Source organism: Hyperolius riggenbachi, chromosome 6, assembly GCF_040937935.1.
Source record: "Hyperolius riggenbachi isolate aHypRig1 chromosome 6, aHypRig1.pri, whole genome shotgun sequence".
Lineage (NCBI taxonomy): Eukaryota > Metazoa > Chordata > Amphibia > Anura > Hyperoliidae > Hyperolius > Hyperolius riggenbachi.
Window position 1 is genome coordinate 50,851,762 of NC_090651.1, and position 14,792 is coordinate 50,866,553.

At 42.4% G+C, this 14,792-nt stretch overlaps 1 protein-coding gene across 16 annotated transcripts in view; it reads right to left on the reverse strand.

Annotated features, from left to right (window-relative positions):
- LRRC7 (leucine rich repeat containing 7) overlaps positions 1 to 14,792 on the reverse strand; it is a 503,433-nt gene that overhangs the window by 189,180 nt on the left and 299,461 nt on the right. For all 16 annotated transcript variants that reach the window (XR_011021947.1, XR_011021946.1, XM_068239239.1 and 13 more), the window contains one exon: positions 7,668 to 7,724. Coding sequence is in view for 14 of the 16 variants with exons in the window: in XM_068239239.1 (XP_068095340.1) it covers positions 7,668 to 7,724 (57 nt within the window). In the remaining 2 variants the exon portion in view is untranslated. The remainder of the gene's footprint in view (positions 1 to 7,667; positions 7,725 to 14,792) is intronic.

The following is a 14,792-nucleotide window of genomic DNA, read 5'->3' on the forward strand; positions in this document are numbered from 1 at the left end:
GGGCTGCTGGGTACCATAGCTTGTAGTGACAGGGAGGTATATACTTTACCCGATTCCACGCCGGCCCAGTTGCCAAGGTTTCCTCCACCTCGCCTTCCGCCTTTCTTCCTGGTGGTGAAACGCACTCACTGTGGATGACCGCAGCGGCATTCTCTCTATTGTAGTGGGCATGTGATGTCCCGTCAGTAGTCCATGCCTTCAGGGAGGGAAGAGGCGCTCTGCTGTTATCGCAGTACGTGTGTCTCACCACCAGGAAGACAGGAGCAATGGGGAAGGCGAGGAGGAGGAAATCACGGCAACTGGGCCAGCTTGGATCATTCAAAGTAAATGCCTCCTTTTCTGTCACTTACCTTGGGAAGCAATTGGAGGGGGCGGCTGGAGACTAGCCTTGGGGGTGGGGGGGGGGAGAGGAAAATTGTGTGCTTCGAATGGTTGGGAAATGGATGTGTGATGGCCCGAAACAGCACAAGGCCGGTGTCTGTTGCCAAGCTAAGCAGCACACGCATTTGCGCTTTACTATGCTAGTGCTAAACCTTCTTTTTTGAAGCTGCTGCAACTTTTTGTTTCCTCTTCTTCCGTGCATTGCTGGACTATTGAAGGAAAGTTTATTGATATGCACTTTATAGACTGTGAAGCTTAAACTGTCCCCAGCTTGCACGTTTTATTGTCACCGTGTGGAGTAATATTGTAAAACTTCTGAATAAAATTAAACACTTTATTAGATTTCAAGATTGCAATGAGTGCTGGTTTCACTACACATTTGGATAAGGCAAGAGGCATTCGTAAGAAAAGGATTTATACTTACCTTCCTCCAGCCCCTGTGCTCCATTAGATCCCTTGGTGTCGGTCTAGTCCCCCCGTAGTTCCGCTGCAGAGTCTGCAATCAAGCCGGGCTGAGGCCCACTGTGCATTTGCGGTCCCAGCCATGTGTGCCACCCCATTACGCTTCTGTGCCTGAGAGAGTCCTGCATATGTGCAATTCCTGTCTAAATGAACTGCACATGTGCAGAACATCAGGATGATGGGGCGTGGCCAGGACTGCTCATGCACAGTAGTCCATGACTGGCTCAGTCAGGGACTTTACCAGGGCCTATAGTGGAAGAATGGAAAGGATCTGGAGGACAGCAAGGGAGCATAGAGGGCTGGAGGAAGCCCCAGGTAAGTTTAAATCCTTCTCTTACAAAGTTCTCAGATACACTTTAACTATACGCAGGAGTGAAGCAAAGAATTTGTTTTTACTTGAGTTCCAGACTACGCACACCAAGTGAAAAAAGCGCTTGTGCATGTCTTCTTTATTTTGTGCATGAGCGATTCTGTTTACTGGGCATGTGTGGTTCAGAACTAGCTCATGTCCAGTTCAAAATCGCTCATACGCGGCTATGGGCATTTCCTTTACACTATTTGAAGAGAGGGCCTGTCGAGTATTAAAAGGATGGGACTGAAGGGACAACATCCACGGTTTCCAGGAAAGAAGAAACAACAGAAGAAGACCAGAAGCCGCGTATAGTGTAGTAAGTCAGATAATGGGACAAATGTTCACAACAGGATAAAATGGGTACTCACAAACTCAGGTTACAATAATATCAACCACTGTTCAGCGTTTTGTGTGCTCGGTCCAACCACTAGTATGGTACATCTACTTTCCGATGGGTTTGGTTGTAAAAAGAGAGTGCTCACTCAATCACTGTACGAATTCAAAACATTTAAAAACTGGGAAGGAGGCGACCCCAAAATTAATAACGGTTTACACGGTAAGGTAACTTACCTCAAGGTTTATTTACAAAAAACAACAACGTGTTTTGCAGTTAGCAACCCACTTCCTCAGGTCAATACAGTGTCTTCAAGTAGGTAATGCTCAGCTTGGAGCACCTGTAGGCATCTACAGGAACTAAAAACTAACTGGTGGGTAAAGAACCACTGCATGGATGTGCAAACAACTTTGATAGCAGAAATAGCCATTACAAGTTCAATAAGTCATTATTTCTCTGTGTGGGAGTGGAATAAACAGTTAGGGCCTGTTCAGACTATATGCGTTCCTAGCCGTTTTCAGGGAACGCGTACTGGTACCAAAAACGCATAGAAACGGCTCGTAATGCTTTTTAATGGGGTAGTTCACATGTATGCGTATGAGACGCATACGTTTCTCATCCGCATTGCTGCACGCAGTTCTGTGCGATACGCATAGAAACGGACGCAATGAAAGTCTATGGACGCGTATCAAAAACGCGTACTATTGCGTTTTTAGCGTCCGTTTTCCTCTGCGGTTCCCATAATTCTTTTTTTCCCCCTGGGTCACGTGTTTGTGCAAAACACAATAGAAAACGCATTCAAACGCAAGAAAAACGCATGCGTTTTTCAACTTGCGTTTCTTTAAATTTATACGCGTTCTACAAACGCAGCAAGTATGAACAGGCCCTAAGTAATGTACGGATGCTGTTAAATGTAGCTCAGACTTCAATACTACATCTTCAATCCTTCAACCTTAAATATCAGTCAGGGACCCCATGAAAGGTCTATTCATGGTGAGTGCTACAAACATTATCTCATACACTTTTTTTCTCACTTCGGCTGGGTTCACATATCACATAGTGTGAAAGGCTGTGTTTTATATCAATGTTGTATGCTTTTCATCAGCGTTTTTGTTGCATTTGCGATGCGTTTTCATGCGTTTTGCGTGCGTTTTCATGCGTTTGTGGTTCACATATACAAAACGCATATGCGTTTCATATACGTTTTACATGCGTTTTTATATTTCCATTTATGCAAATCACTTGGAAGTCAACAGGAAGCGAAAATACAGCAAAACATATTTTTTGGGGAAAAAACGCATATAAAAACGCATGGAAAACGCATTCCATTCCCATTGACATTCATTATGTGCGTTTTGGCAGAGTTCCTGCATATTATGCAACAAAACCAGCGTTTTCGGAACACATATTGTAAATTGCAAGTCTCTGCGTTTTTTTCTGAGTCCTATTGACTAACATTGCTGCATAAAACGCAGCATTTTACACAACGCTAGCATTTCTGCTATGTGTGCTCCCAGCCTTCAGGTTTGCCATACTGTACCCTTTATATTTGCTGTTCACTGGTGTGCAGTCCTGTAACAAGCCTTGAGGAAAAAATCACTCATTACTCACAATTTGCTTGTTCTGTTACAATCCATTCTCACACAATTACACAAGTGCATGAGCATCGGTGGGGGGTATATTGCATATATGTGTCTACAGTCTAGATATGCAGCTCACCTGATAGATCAGTGGACTGTGAGCTGCTTTGCCTATGACTATCAGCACACTCAGACATTAATAGTCTGCTTCCCTACATGACCTAAATATTGCCAGCTGTGAGCAAATTAGCTGCACAGCAGGGGAAATGCAGCTATGTATATGCAGTCACCTTCCCAGAATGTGGGTATTTGTTTTTAAAAAGGTAATAGCATCTACTAATCTGAAGCAGGAATATACTGTATATATACACACATACACCTTTACTTTGTCATCTCTTGAGCATAGGAGGTACCTAAAGAACAAATATATCCTATATACTAACCGAAGGTACGCACCAGACTTCTGGGCGGTGGCTTATTGAGGGTGGCCCATTTGTGGAAAGCGGCCTAGTGTGGTTGGTTCAGTTGTAGGCGGCGGCTTAGTGAGGGTGGTGTGTGGTTGGAGGCTTAGTGTGGGCGGTGGCTTACTGCAGCGCATCCTGTGTTTACAAATTAGCTGCTCTGTGGAGGCAGCCAGCTAACAAAGCTGAGAGATCAAATTACAGTTGTGATTAGTCACCGATCAGGAGGAATTCCATTTTTTATTTATTTTTATTTTATGCTGAAATTTATTGATTGTCTTATGAGGAATTTGTATAATGATTGCATTGCCTTACTTTTGTATGTCCTCTCTCCCTTCCTGTACTGTCGGCTATCAATTATGGAGGAAGGGGGAGGGGTTTTGATCTATAAAAGCTTCTGTATTTTGTATGTTTTTATCCCCTGATGAAGGCTGCTGGCCGAAATCCGGGTTATGTTTTAAGATATGCAGTAAACTCAGGAATATGCCAGTAAGTGTGATTATATGTGAAGTTCGGCAACGTTAGGCGCAGTCTGCACTATTGTGGTGTCCCCTCTGTAGTCCCGTATCCAGGAACCAAGCCGACGGTGCCTGGAATGCACTTGGAGCACAGGTTATCTGACGTCACTACCGGCGGGCGCGGAGGGAGATGGATCTAGAGTCCCTGCGCGAGTTTTGTGTTTCAACGCGGCTTGGAGCCATTTTCATGAAGGAACTTTTGCGGAACATCTGTGGAGGACATTACCTACACTTAGGAAGCGCTGTACAGTTCTATATTGTGACAGAATGGCTGATCATTTCTGACACCACTGACACCCAGGAAACGCTGTGCAAATATAGGCTTCCCATAGAGGTACTGTTTGATATATTGATAGAATAGCTGATTATTTCTGACCATTTTGGTGATTGTGCCATACAGCTTATTGAGCGCCAGGTTCTCCAGTGTTTTATTAAAAGACAACTGAAGAGAGAGGTATATGGAGGCTGTCATGTTTATTTCCTTTTAAGCATTATCAGTTGCCTGGCAGCCCTGCTGATCCTCTGCCTCTAATACTATTAGCCATAGCCCTTGAACAAGCATGCGACAGATCAGGTGTTTCAGACATAAAAGTCAGATCTGACAAGTCTAGCTGCATGCCTGTTTCTGGTGTTATTCAGATACTACTGCAGAGAAATAGACCAGGAGCAGGGCTGCCAGGCAACAGGTATTGAGTAAATGGAAATAAATATAACAGCCTCTGTGTACCTCTTACTTCAGTTCCCCTTTAACTCTTCCATGTCAGGGCTTGAGGACTGGCCCTGAGTTCACCAAGGCTGCTCATATTGTCCACTAGTGCGCTACTGCTTTGTTTTGTTTTAGATCAGGGGGAATTAGACAGGCTAAACTTTCTAAATACATACAGGGTGCATTTCTCTTTGTTTTCCTTCTGTCCTGTGCAAGAATTCAAGTCCACTTTAAGAAAGTCTCCTTTACTTTTTGAATGGAACGCGTAGTCTAGGAATAGCGCTCAGAATAAAAGATGTTCTTTGAATATCCATCTCTCAGAGCTTGTCTTAAAAATAGGAATGGCCATAAAATTTACTAGCACAAAATGTAATACAAGAAAATGAGAACTGTAGGAGAACACGCCGCGGTTCAGATCAATACATTCCGCCTCTCCCCATCTGTGTTCTGCGATTTTGCAACAAAGAGGCTTTCTAGTCTTCCACAATGCACAATGATGAATGCGACTGAGGGAATAAGAGGAATGGAAGAATTTTTACATAACTTGGCGGGTTTACAACAATGGGCACAATGAAACCGCGAGCAACAGTGCAATCTTGCCGACGGTAGCCAATCAGGTTTCAGCTGTCAGGTGGTGCAAGGTTCTAATTGGTTGCTCTGGGCAAGTTCTTTTTCTCAATTTTTTTGTGCTTCTTCTTTTATAATCCAATAGTGGCATATTCCAGTCCAAGTATCACTTAGCTCTCCCTTTTGCCCCTCCATATCTTGCACTTTCTCTTCCATCAATACTTTCATGGTCTCCCATCTCTGTCAGCGTCCAAAAGAGACCTTTCAGAATTCATGATTTCCACCTTAGGGCCAGTTTACACAGGTGCCCGGACACATCCTGTTTAGCTGATACTAAACACTTCTCTGCAGATGAGCAAAGAAGAGTTTAGCGTCGATTTCTGGCGTTCAACAAATGTGTTGTATTTTGACCCCCGCAGGGAAACTTAGAAGCGCCATAGTTAGCCGGTCCTGGATGCTACATGTAGTGTTCAGAGTGAATTGAGAGCATGAGAAATGAAGGGGATCGAACGTGAAACAACGGTAAGCAATCGTGCCGGCAGCTGTCCATTTAATTGAATGGAAAACGCTTAATCCTTTAGTAGCCAATTTATTTGGTGGCTTGCAAGTGCACCTGGTTTTTTAACATTCCTAAACAGATGTAAGATGCTGAAACATCTTAGAAACATCTAACATCTCTACCCTGATGTTAGATGTTTTAGAGACAATAAACACCTTCAAACATGCAGCTTGAACAATGAATCTCTGTCCAGCTTTTGGCCTCAATTCACTAAGCTTATCTCCTGTCTTTAATAATGTTTCTATAGTTATCACCATGGCGATAAGGCATGTAGTATTCAGGAAACACTTTACCTCAGGCAAACCTAAAGTTAACTCTTCTGTCTTTAAGTTAACTCTACAATCCTTAAAATAACTCCAGAATTCTAAAGTTAAAGACAGGCTGATAATTAACTGCATGTGGAAATAACTACAGAGGAGGTAACTTAAAGTGAAATTCCGACCAAGAATTGAACTTTATCTTTAACTTTATCCCAATCAGCAGCTGATACCCCCTTTTACATGAGAAATCTATTCCTTTTCACAAACAGACCATCAGGGGGCGCTGAGTACGTACTCTTCGCAGTTTCTTGTTCGCAGTTTCTTGTCTGTGAACCTTGTTGCATTGTGGGAAATAGCTGTTTACAGCTGTTTCCAACTGCCAAAACAGCAAGCAGCAGCTACATCACTTACCAGCAGTAAAAATGTCACCATGTAATAAATGTCAGAATGTAAATCAGGGATTTAAAAGATTTTACAATGGGCAAACATTGACTAAATGATTTATACATAATTATTGTAAAAATTAAGCACTTTTTTTATTACATTATTTTCACTTGAGTTCCTCTTTATAGAGTAACTGTCGGGCATAAAATAAAAAATCAATTCTTTATTTTTATCTGGTAAACAAGTAATAAGGATGCTAATCAGGCAATCCAAAAGTAAAAATCACCATTACTTTTCTTGTTGATAAATTATCATTCCCCAGTTTACATGACTCTTATTTGGTACACAGAAAATTTGGTACACAAAAGAGAAGTTGCAGGGCATGCTGGGTTGTCTTTTTTGCTTCTCTACTTCCCCACAGACTTAACTAATGCAGCCTGATTGGCTGAAGCCTCTTTCCCTCCTGTGTTCCCCTCCCACACCTCTGTTCCTCTCTAATTGGCCAAAATGTCTCAGGCTGAAACAATGCACTTTCTATAGTGAAGGGCGGGCAAATCAGGCAGAGGAGACTAAAGGCCCATACACACGTCAGATTTTCCCGAACGACGGGTCGTTTGAACGTCCCCTCGTTCAGTCGTCCGCACGCCAAATCGGCGTTCAGAAAAATCCGACGTGTGTATGGACCTTAAGGGCGGATATTACATCACGACTGGCTTCAAAATATCCACAGTAAATATGGAAACTGTCTAGAATAGGATTCTCTACTTTTCCTTTATCACATTCAGAGGAATCATAACGTGGACAGTGCAATACAACTGTTATGTAAGTAGAGCAAGTATTTATCTACTTATATATTTGTTTTTTTTTCCTGAGATAGTATGGCTGACAGCTCCTCTTTAAGGAATGAAGAGATAAGATAACTCTCTCATTTGTGTGGTGGCAAGTTTATCTTGCCTTATTATCTCCACCATGATCTTAGTGAATTGAGACCTTTATCTGCCTAGAGTAAGTGAATAATCTGCAAGTGAACAATTTGTACATAAAAGAGTCTGTTTATAGTAAAGATCCAGGTTAATGTTCCACGTTTCAGAGGAGTTACTTACTTTGGTAAGGTTTTCAAATGGTTTTCTCTTAATTCCAATATCCGCAATTTGTTGAGCCTAAGAAAGAAATATAATGGAGGTTATTATGGAAACTGGAATGTTAATGTGTTTGAAGAAACAAACAGTTTATTGTGCAATAAACTTATCTGTCTTGTAATGATGCATTTTGGTATTACTTTTTAAGCATGTAAAGGTGATAAATTGTAAATGCTTTGTTGTAAGAAGGCAATATTGTTTTACATCCCTTTTACACTATCATCTAGAATAGGATTCTCTGCTTTTCCTTTATAAAATTCACAGGAATCATAACATGGACAGTGCAATACATCTGTTATGTAAGTAGAACTAGTATTTATCTACTTATATGTGTGTTTTTTATTTCTAGGTTAGCATGGGTGTCACTTGTTCTTTAAAGAGGAACTGTAACATAAAAAGATCCCCTGGGTCCGGATCCTAATGAGGCTTCCCACGCCGTCCTCCATCCGTCAGGGGTCTCGCTGCAGCCCTCCGTGGAGTCCGGGCAGCGGTGACGTCAATATTTACCTTCCTGGCTCCTGCGCAGGCGCTCTGACGGCTGTCGGCTCCGAACTACACGGAAATACCCGATCGCCGTCGGGTCCGCTCTACTGCGCAGGCGCAAGTTTCCTGCGCCTGCGCAGTAGAGCGGACCCGAATGAGATCGGGTATTTCCGTGTAGTTCGGAATGGAAAGCCGCCACAGCGCCCCCGCTGGAGCCAGCAAAGGTAAATATTGAAATGACAGTCGGCACAGTCACCGGCTGTTCGGAGGGCTGCGGAGAGACCCCCGTGGGACAGAGGACGGCGTGGGAAGCCTCATTAGGATCCGGAGGCTTCCCCCACCCGAGGTGAGTACCCCCCAGGGGATCTTTTGAATGTTACAGAGTCTCTTTAAAGAGGAACTGTTGCGAAAATCTTAAAATGTAAAACACATACAAATAAGAAGTTCATTTCTTCCAGAGTAAAATGAGCCATAAATTACATTTCTCCTATGTTCCTGTCACTTACAGTAAGTATAAGAAATCCGACATTACTGACAGATTTTGGGCTAGTCCATCTCTCCATAGGGGATTTTCAGCATGGCCTTTATTCTTTATAAAGACATTCCCTGAAAACGATGTATACACAGATGCTGGACAGCCTCCCTGCTCACCGTACACTTTTTTGGCAGTTGGACGGAGCAACTGCCATTCACTAAGTGCTTTTAAAAATATAGGAAACCCTGAGAACCCCCCTATGAGAAGATGGGCTAGTCCAAAATCTGTCGGTAATGTCAGATTTCTACCGCTTACTGTAAGTGACAGCAACATAGGAGAAAAGTAATTTATGGTTTATTTTACGCTGGAAGAAATGTACTTCTTATTTGTATGTTTGCATGATTTTTGCGACAGAGGTCCTTTAATTAAGGCATGGTGCTTGGGGTAATGTAAATCTATAGGTTTCACATGTAGTGTAAACGATGGCGCACGGTGTGCTTCGACGTGCATGAGCATACCAATGGGAAACCGGGGAATCCTAGTGACATACTTCCTGCCCATCAGGGAGTACGTCACTAAGCAGAGGGTGGCGCTATGCTTATGACGCGGTCGGCGCATTCTTCCGCAGGGTCATATGTTTGACATTTTTTTTGTTGTGGTGGGATGCGGCAGGAGCATTGCCTGCTACCATAACTGAAAAAATAGGTGTAAAAAATGCATTCAGTAGAGATGTGTGCAGGAACCAAGTCTCCTAATACCCCCATCCTACCCTCACCCCAAGAGGGCTCATTATTGCCCACTGCAAAATTCCTGCTGGTTCCTCGTAACCCACCTGGGTTCACAGAATCATTCACATTCATACCTGACACTGATGAAGACCAAAACAGCCTGAAAAATCTGTCTGCAAGTTGGATTAAAGTTCTAATTCAGTGACCTTTATTTCAGGACACATTTATTAGCAGCATATTTAATTTTTGTAATGCCTATAAAATTTTATTAAGTAATGTTTTAGATTTCGCAATAAAAATGTAAAACGTCTGGTGCATCAGTTTACTGCTAATGAGATCCGCACTAAAGAGAACCAGCTGTTGCTGCTCAACCACTACTCCCCTATTCTGCAGTCTGAACCTGCCCTAAAAGTGACGGGGGGGGGGGGGGGGGTGAAGGGGATGGATAGATAGAAAATCAGCTAAAGGTTTTTTGTTTTTGAGAAATCCAATATTAACAATAATGGTAAAGCTCTTTTACTGATACTCCAGTGCAGTATACACTGTTTTCAGTGTGCAAATGCCACCCTTTTCTTGCCTTCCCTAATCAGTTTCCTTAACATAAATTCACATACCTGACACCTAATCCTAACCTCTCTCCCAACATTAACCCATACCTAATGCCATAATCCTATACCTAAACTTGCTGAATAATCTAATTCCCTCCGTGATACCTTGCCCCCAACCCTGTAATCCCTTTCCTAATGCTTGACCATAAACTGCCTGCCTAATATAACCCCCTTAAACTCCATATCTAATGTAATCCACTTCCTGATGCCTAACCATAAACTGCCTGCCTAATATTACCCCTCCTAAACTTGCTGAATAACCTAATTCCCTTCCTGATACCTTGCCCCCAACCCTGTAATCCCTTTCCTAATGCTTAACCATAAACTACCTGCCTAACATAACCCCCCTAAACTCCATAACTAATGTAATCCACTTCCTGATGCTCAATCCTAAACTCTCTGCCTAATATTACCCCTACTAAAAACCCTGCCTAATATAACCCCCCTCCCAAACTCCCTGCCTAATATAAAACCCTATCCTAAAATCCCTGCCTAATATAATCCCCCTCCTAAACCCCCTGCCTAATATAACCCCTCTAAACTCCATACCTAATGTAATCCACTTCCTGATGCTTAATCCTAAACTCTCTGCCTAATATTACCCCTACTAAAAACCCTGCCTAATATAACCCCCCTCCCAAACTCCCTGCCTAATATAAAACCCTTCTTAAAATCCCTGCCTAATATAATCCCCCTCCTAAACCCCCTGCCTAATATAATCCCCCTCCTAAACTCCCTGCCTAATATAACCCCCTTTCTAAAATCCCTGCCTAATATAATCCCCTTCCTAATGCTTAACCATAAACTCCCTGCCTAATGTAATCCACTTCCTGATACTTATTCCTAAACTCCCTGCCTAATGTAATCCACTTCCTGATGCTCATTCCTAAACTCCCTGCCTAATGTTATCCACTTCCTGATACTTATTCCTAAACTCCCTGCCTAATGTAATACACTTCCTGATGCTTAATCCTAAACTCCTTGTCTAATGTAATCCACTTCCAAAAAATTATTCCTAAACTCCCTGCCTAATGTTATCCACTTCCTGATACTTAATCCTAAACTCCTTGCCTAATGTAACACACTTCCTGATGCTTAATCCTAAACTCCTTGCCTAATGTAATCCACGTCCTGATAATTATTCCTAAACTCCCTGCCTAATGTAATCCCCTTCCTGATGCCTATTCCTAAACCCCCTGCCTAATGTTATCCACTTCCTGATACTTACGGTAATCCTATACTCCTTGCCTAATGTAATACACTTCCTGATGCTTAATCCAAAACTCCTTGCCTAATGTAATCCACGTCCTGATAATTATTCCTAAACTCCCTGCCTAATGTAATCCCCTTCCTGATGCTTAATCCTAAACCCCCTGCCTAATGTTATCCACTTCCTGATACTTACGGTAATCCTAAACTCCTTGCCTAATGTAATACACTTCCTGATGCTTAATCCGAAACTCCTTGCCTAATGTAATCCACTTCCTGATACTTATTCCTAAACTCCCTGCCTAATGTTATCCACTTCCTGATACTTACGGTAATCCTAAACTCCTTGCCTAATGTAATACACTTCCTGATGCTTAATCCGAAACTCCTTGCCTAATGTAATCCACTTCCTGATACTTATTCCTAAACTCCCTGCCTAATGTAATTCACTTCCTGATGCTCAATCCTAAACTCCCTGCCTAATGTAATCCACTTCCTGATGCTTAATTTTGGCCAGAAATGAATTGAAAAATCAATCAAGAGGCCATGTTGCAGCATGGTTTCTCCTCCAGTTCGATAAAATTCTAAAACTGGAAGGTCGATGGGGTCGCAATATCAAGTAATGTATGGGTACCCTTAGTCTCAAACTGTAGAGAATGGTTCACCAGCCTCAGGGTTTTACAATGCAGATTTCAGGGAGTCCTGCTGGGATGAGGGGTCCATCACACCTCTCAATTTTAAAGTCCCAAATCGTGAAGGTTCCCATCCAGGACTCGACCCACAATGGATGTAATATCAAAATTGCCTTTATTTCATTCCTGCATTGTGCTGATTGTTGTGCTGTATACATGCCTGCAGGAATGAAATAAAGACAATTGTGATAGTACATCCATTGTGGGTCGTACTCTTAGTCTCAATCATAATTAGTAGAGCTTTGCAGTGTTGACAAAAATTTTGGCTCAACACTACACTATTCTAGCGTTACAAAGTATCAAACCAATAAAAGTGGAGCACAGATTGAGCTGCAGTCCATAGCAACCAATCACAGTTCAGCTCCTTCTCATTTTACATATAACATCCATCTATTCAACAAGCTATTGTTTAGGTTCACCCGATTCCTCAAACGGGGGTCCTGGTACCTGGGGTAAGAAGGGGAAACCAAGAGCCAAATGGTGTAGTATTGTTAGGTGATACATATAACGGAATTTATGGGTAATGGATATTCACAAAGGTAAGTTGCAAGACTTGCCACCACTGTCTTATGCCTTCGGGGATACAACCGTTCTCGTCAGTATCCCAGATCTTCCGGAACCTAATCGGTCGGTCTCCTCAGGTTTTTCCTAATTACAGGTGACAACAAGTTTAGAAAAGCTATCACCTCCTGAAAACTAACACTCCTGAAAGGAGGTGTCTGGATACTAGACACTATATATATATATATATATATATATATATATATATATATATATATACAGTGGGTTGCAAAAGTATTCGGCCCCCTTGAAGTTGTCCACATTTTGTCACATTACTGCCACAAACATGAATCAATTTTATTGGAATTCCACGTGAAAGACCAATACAAAGTGGTGTACACGTGATAAGTGGATCAAAAATCATACATCATTCCAAACATTTTTTACAAATAAATAACTGCAAAGTGGGGTGTGCGTAATTATTCGGCCCCCTGAGTCAATACATTGTAGAACCACCTTTTGCTGAAATTACAGCTGCCAGTCTTTTAGGGTATGTCTCTACCAGCTTTGCACATCTAGAGACTGAAATCCTTGCCCATTTTTCTTTGCAAAACAGCTCCAGCTCAGTCAGATTAGATGGACAGCGTTTGTGAACAGCAGTTTTCAGATCTTCTCGATTGGATTTAGATCTGGACTTTGAGTGGGCCATTCTAACACATAGATATGTTTTGTTTTAAACCATTCCATTGTTGCCCTGGCTTTATGTTTAGAGTCATTGTCCTGCTGGAAGGTGAACCTCCGCCCCAGTCTCAAGTCTTTTGCAGTCTCCAAGAGGTTTTCTTCCAAGTTTGCCCTGTATTTGGCTCCATCCATCTTCCCATCAACTCTGAGCAGCTTCCCCGTCCCTGCTGAAGAGATGCACCCCCCGAGCATGATGCTGCCACCACCATATTTGACAGTGGGGATGGTGTGTTCAGAGTGATGTGCAGTGTTAGTTTTCTGCCACACATAGCGTTTTGCATTTTGGCCAAAAAGTTCCATTCTGGTCTCATCTGACCAGAGCACCGTCTTCCACATGGTTGCTGTGTCCCCCACATGGCTTGTGGCAAACTGCAAACGGGACTTCTTATGCTTTCTGTTAACAATGGCTTTCTTCTTGCCACTCTTCCATAAAGGCAAACTTTGTGCAGTGCACGACTAATAGTTGTCCTATGGACAGAGTCTCCCACCTGAGCTGTTTATCTCTGCAGCTTTTCCAGAGTCACCATGGGCCTCTTGACTGCATTTCTGATCAGCGCTCTCCTTGTTCGGCCTGTGAGTTTAGGTGGATGGCCTTGTCTTGGTAGGTTTACAGTTGTGCCATACTCCTTCCATTTCTGAATGATCGCTTGAACAGTGCTCCGTGGGATGTTCAAGGCTTTGGAAATCTTTTTGTAGCCTAAGCCTGCTTTAAATTTCTCAATAACTTGATCCCTGACCTGTCTTGTGTGTTCTTTGGACTTCACGGTGTTGTTGCTCCCAATATTCTCTTAGACAACCTCTGAGCCCCTCACAGAGCAGCTGTATTTGTACTGACATTAGATTACACACAGGTGCACTCTATTTAGTCATTAGCACTAATCAGGCAATGTCTATAGGCAACTGACTGCACTCAGATCAAAGGGGGCCGAATAATTATGCACACACTACTTTGCAGTTATTTATTTGTAAAAAATGTTTGGAATCATGTATGATTTTCGTTCCACTTCTCATGTGTACAGCACTTTGTGTTGGTCTTTCATGTGGAATTCCAATAAAATTGATTCATGTTTGTGGCAGTAATATGACAAAATGTGGAAAACTTCAAGGGGGCCGAATACTTTTGCAACCCACTGTATATATATATATATATATATATATATATATATATATATATATATATATATATATATATATATATATATAAATAAATAAAGGTATTTTACCTCTTTGGATGATTCACACCAAATTAATGGAAAATACATTTTATTGATAAAAGGTTAAACTGATGACAACGCGTTTCACGGGTCCTTGCCCTCTTCCGCAGGTCACTAACACAGAATAAAACTGGTTGGCGTGCTGTCTGGAGCGTCAGCGCCTTAATAAAAACTTCTTTTGCATTAATTGGGTGTGAATCATCTGAAGAGGTAAGATACTGTCACGAGGTCCTAGTGACGGAGACCGTTGTGCTGAGTGTAGCGACCCTTGCAGCTCGACACCCGGTATTCCTGGAGTTGTGACAGGAGGACCAAGGTATACAAGAGGCAGGAGTGCTCGTTGGAACCGGAGATCAGGTAAGCAGGCTGGAACCACGGCACTCCTCACTGGCTGAGTCTGGTAGTGCAAGGACTCAGAGACCAGTGTAGTAAACAGCA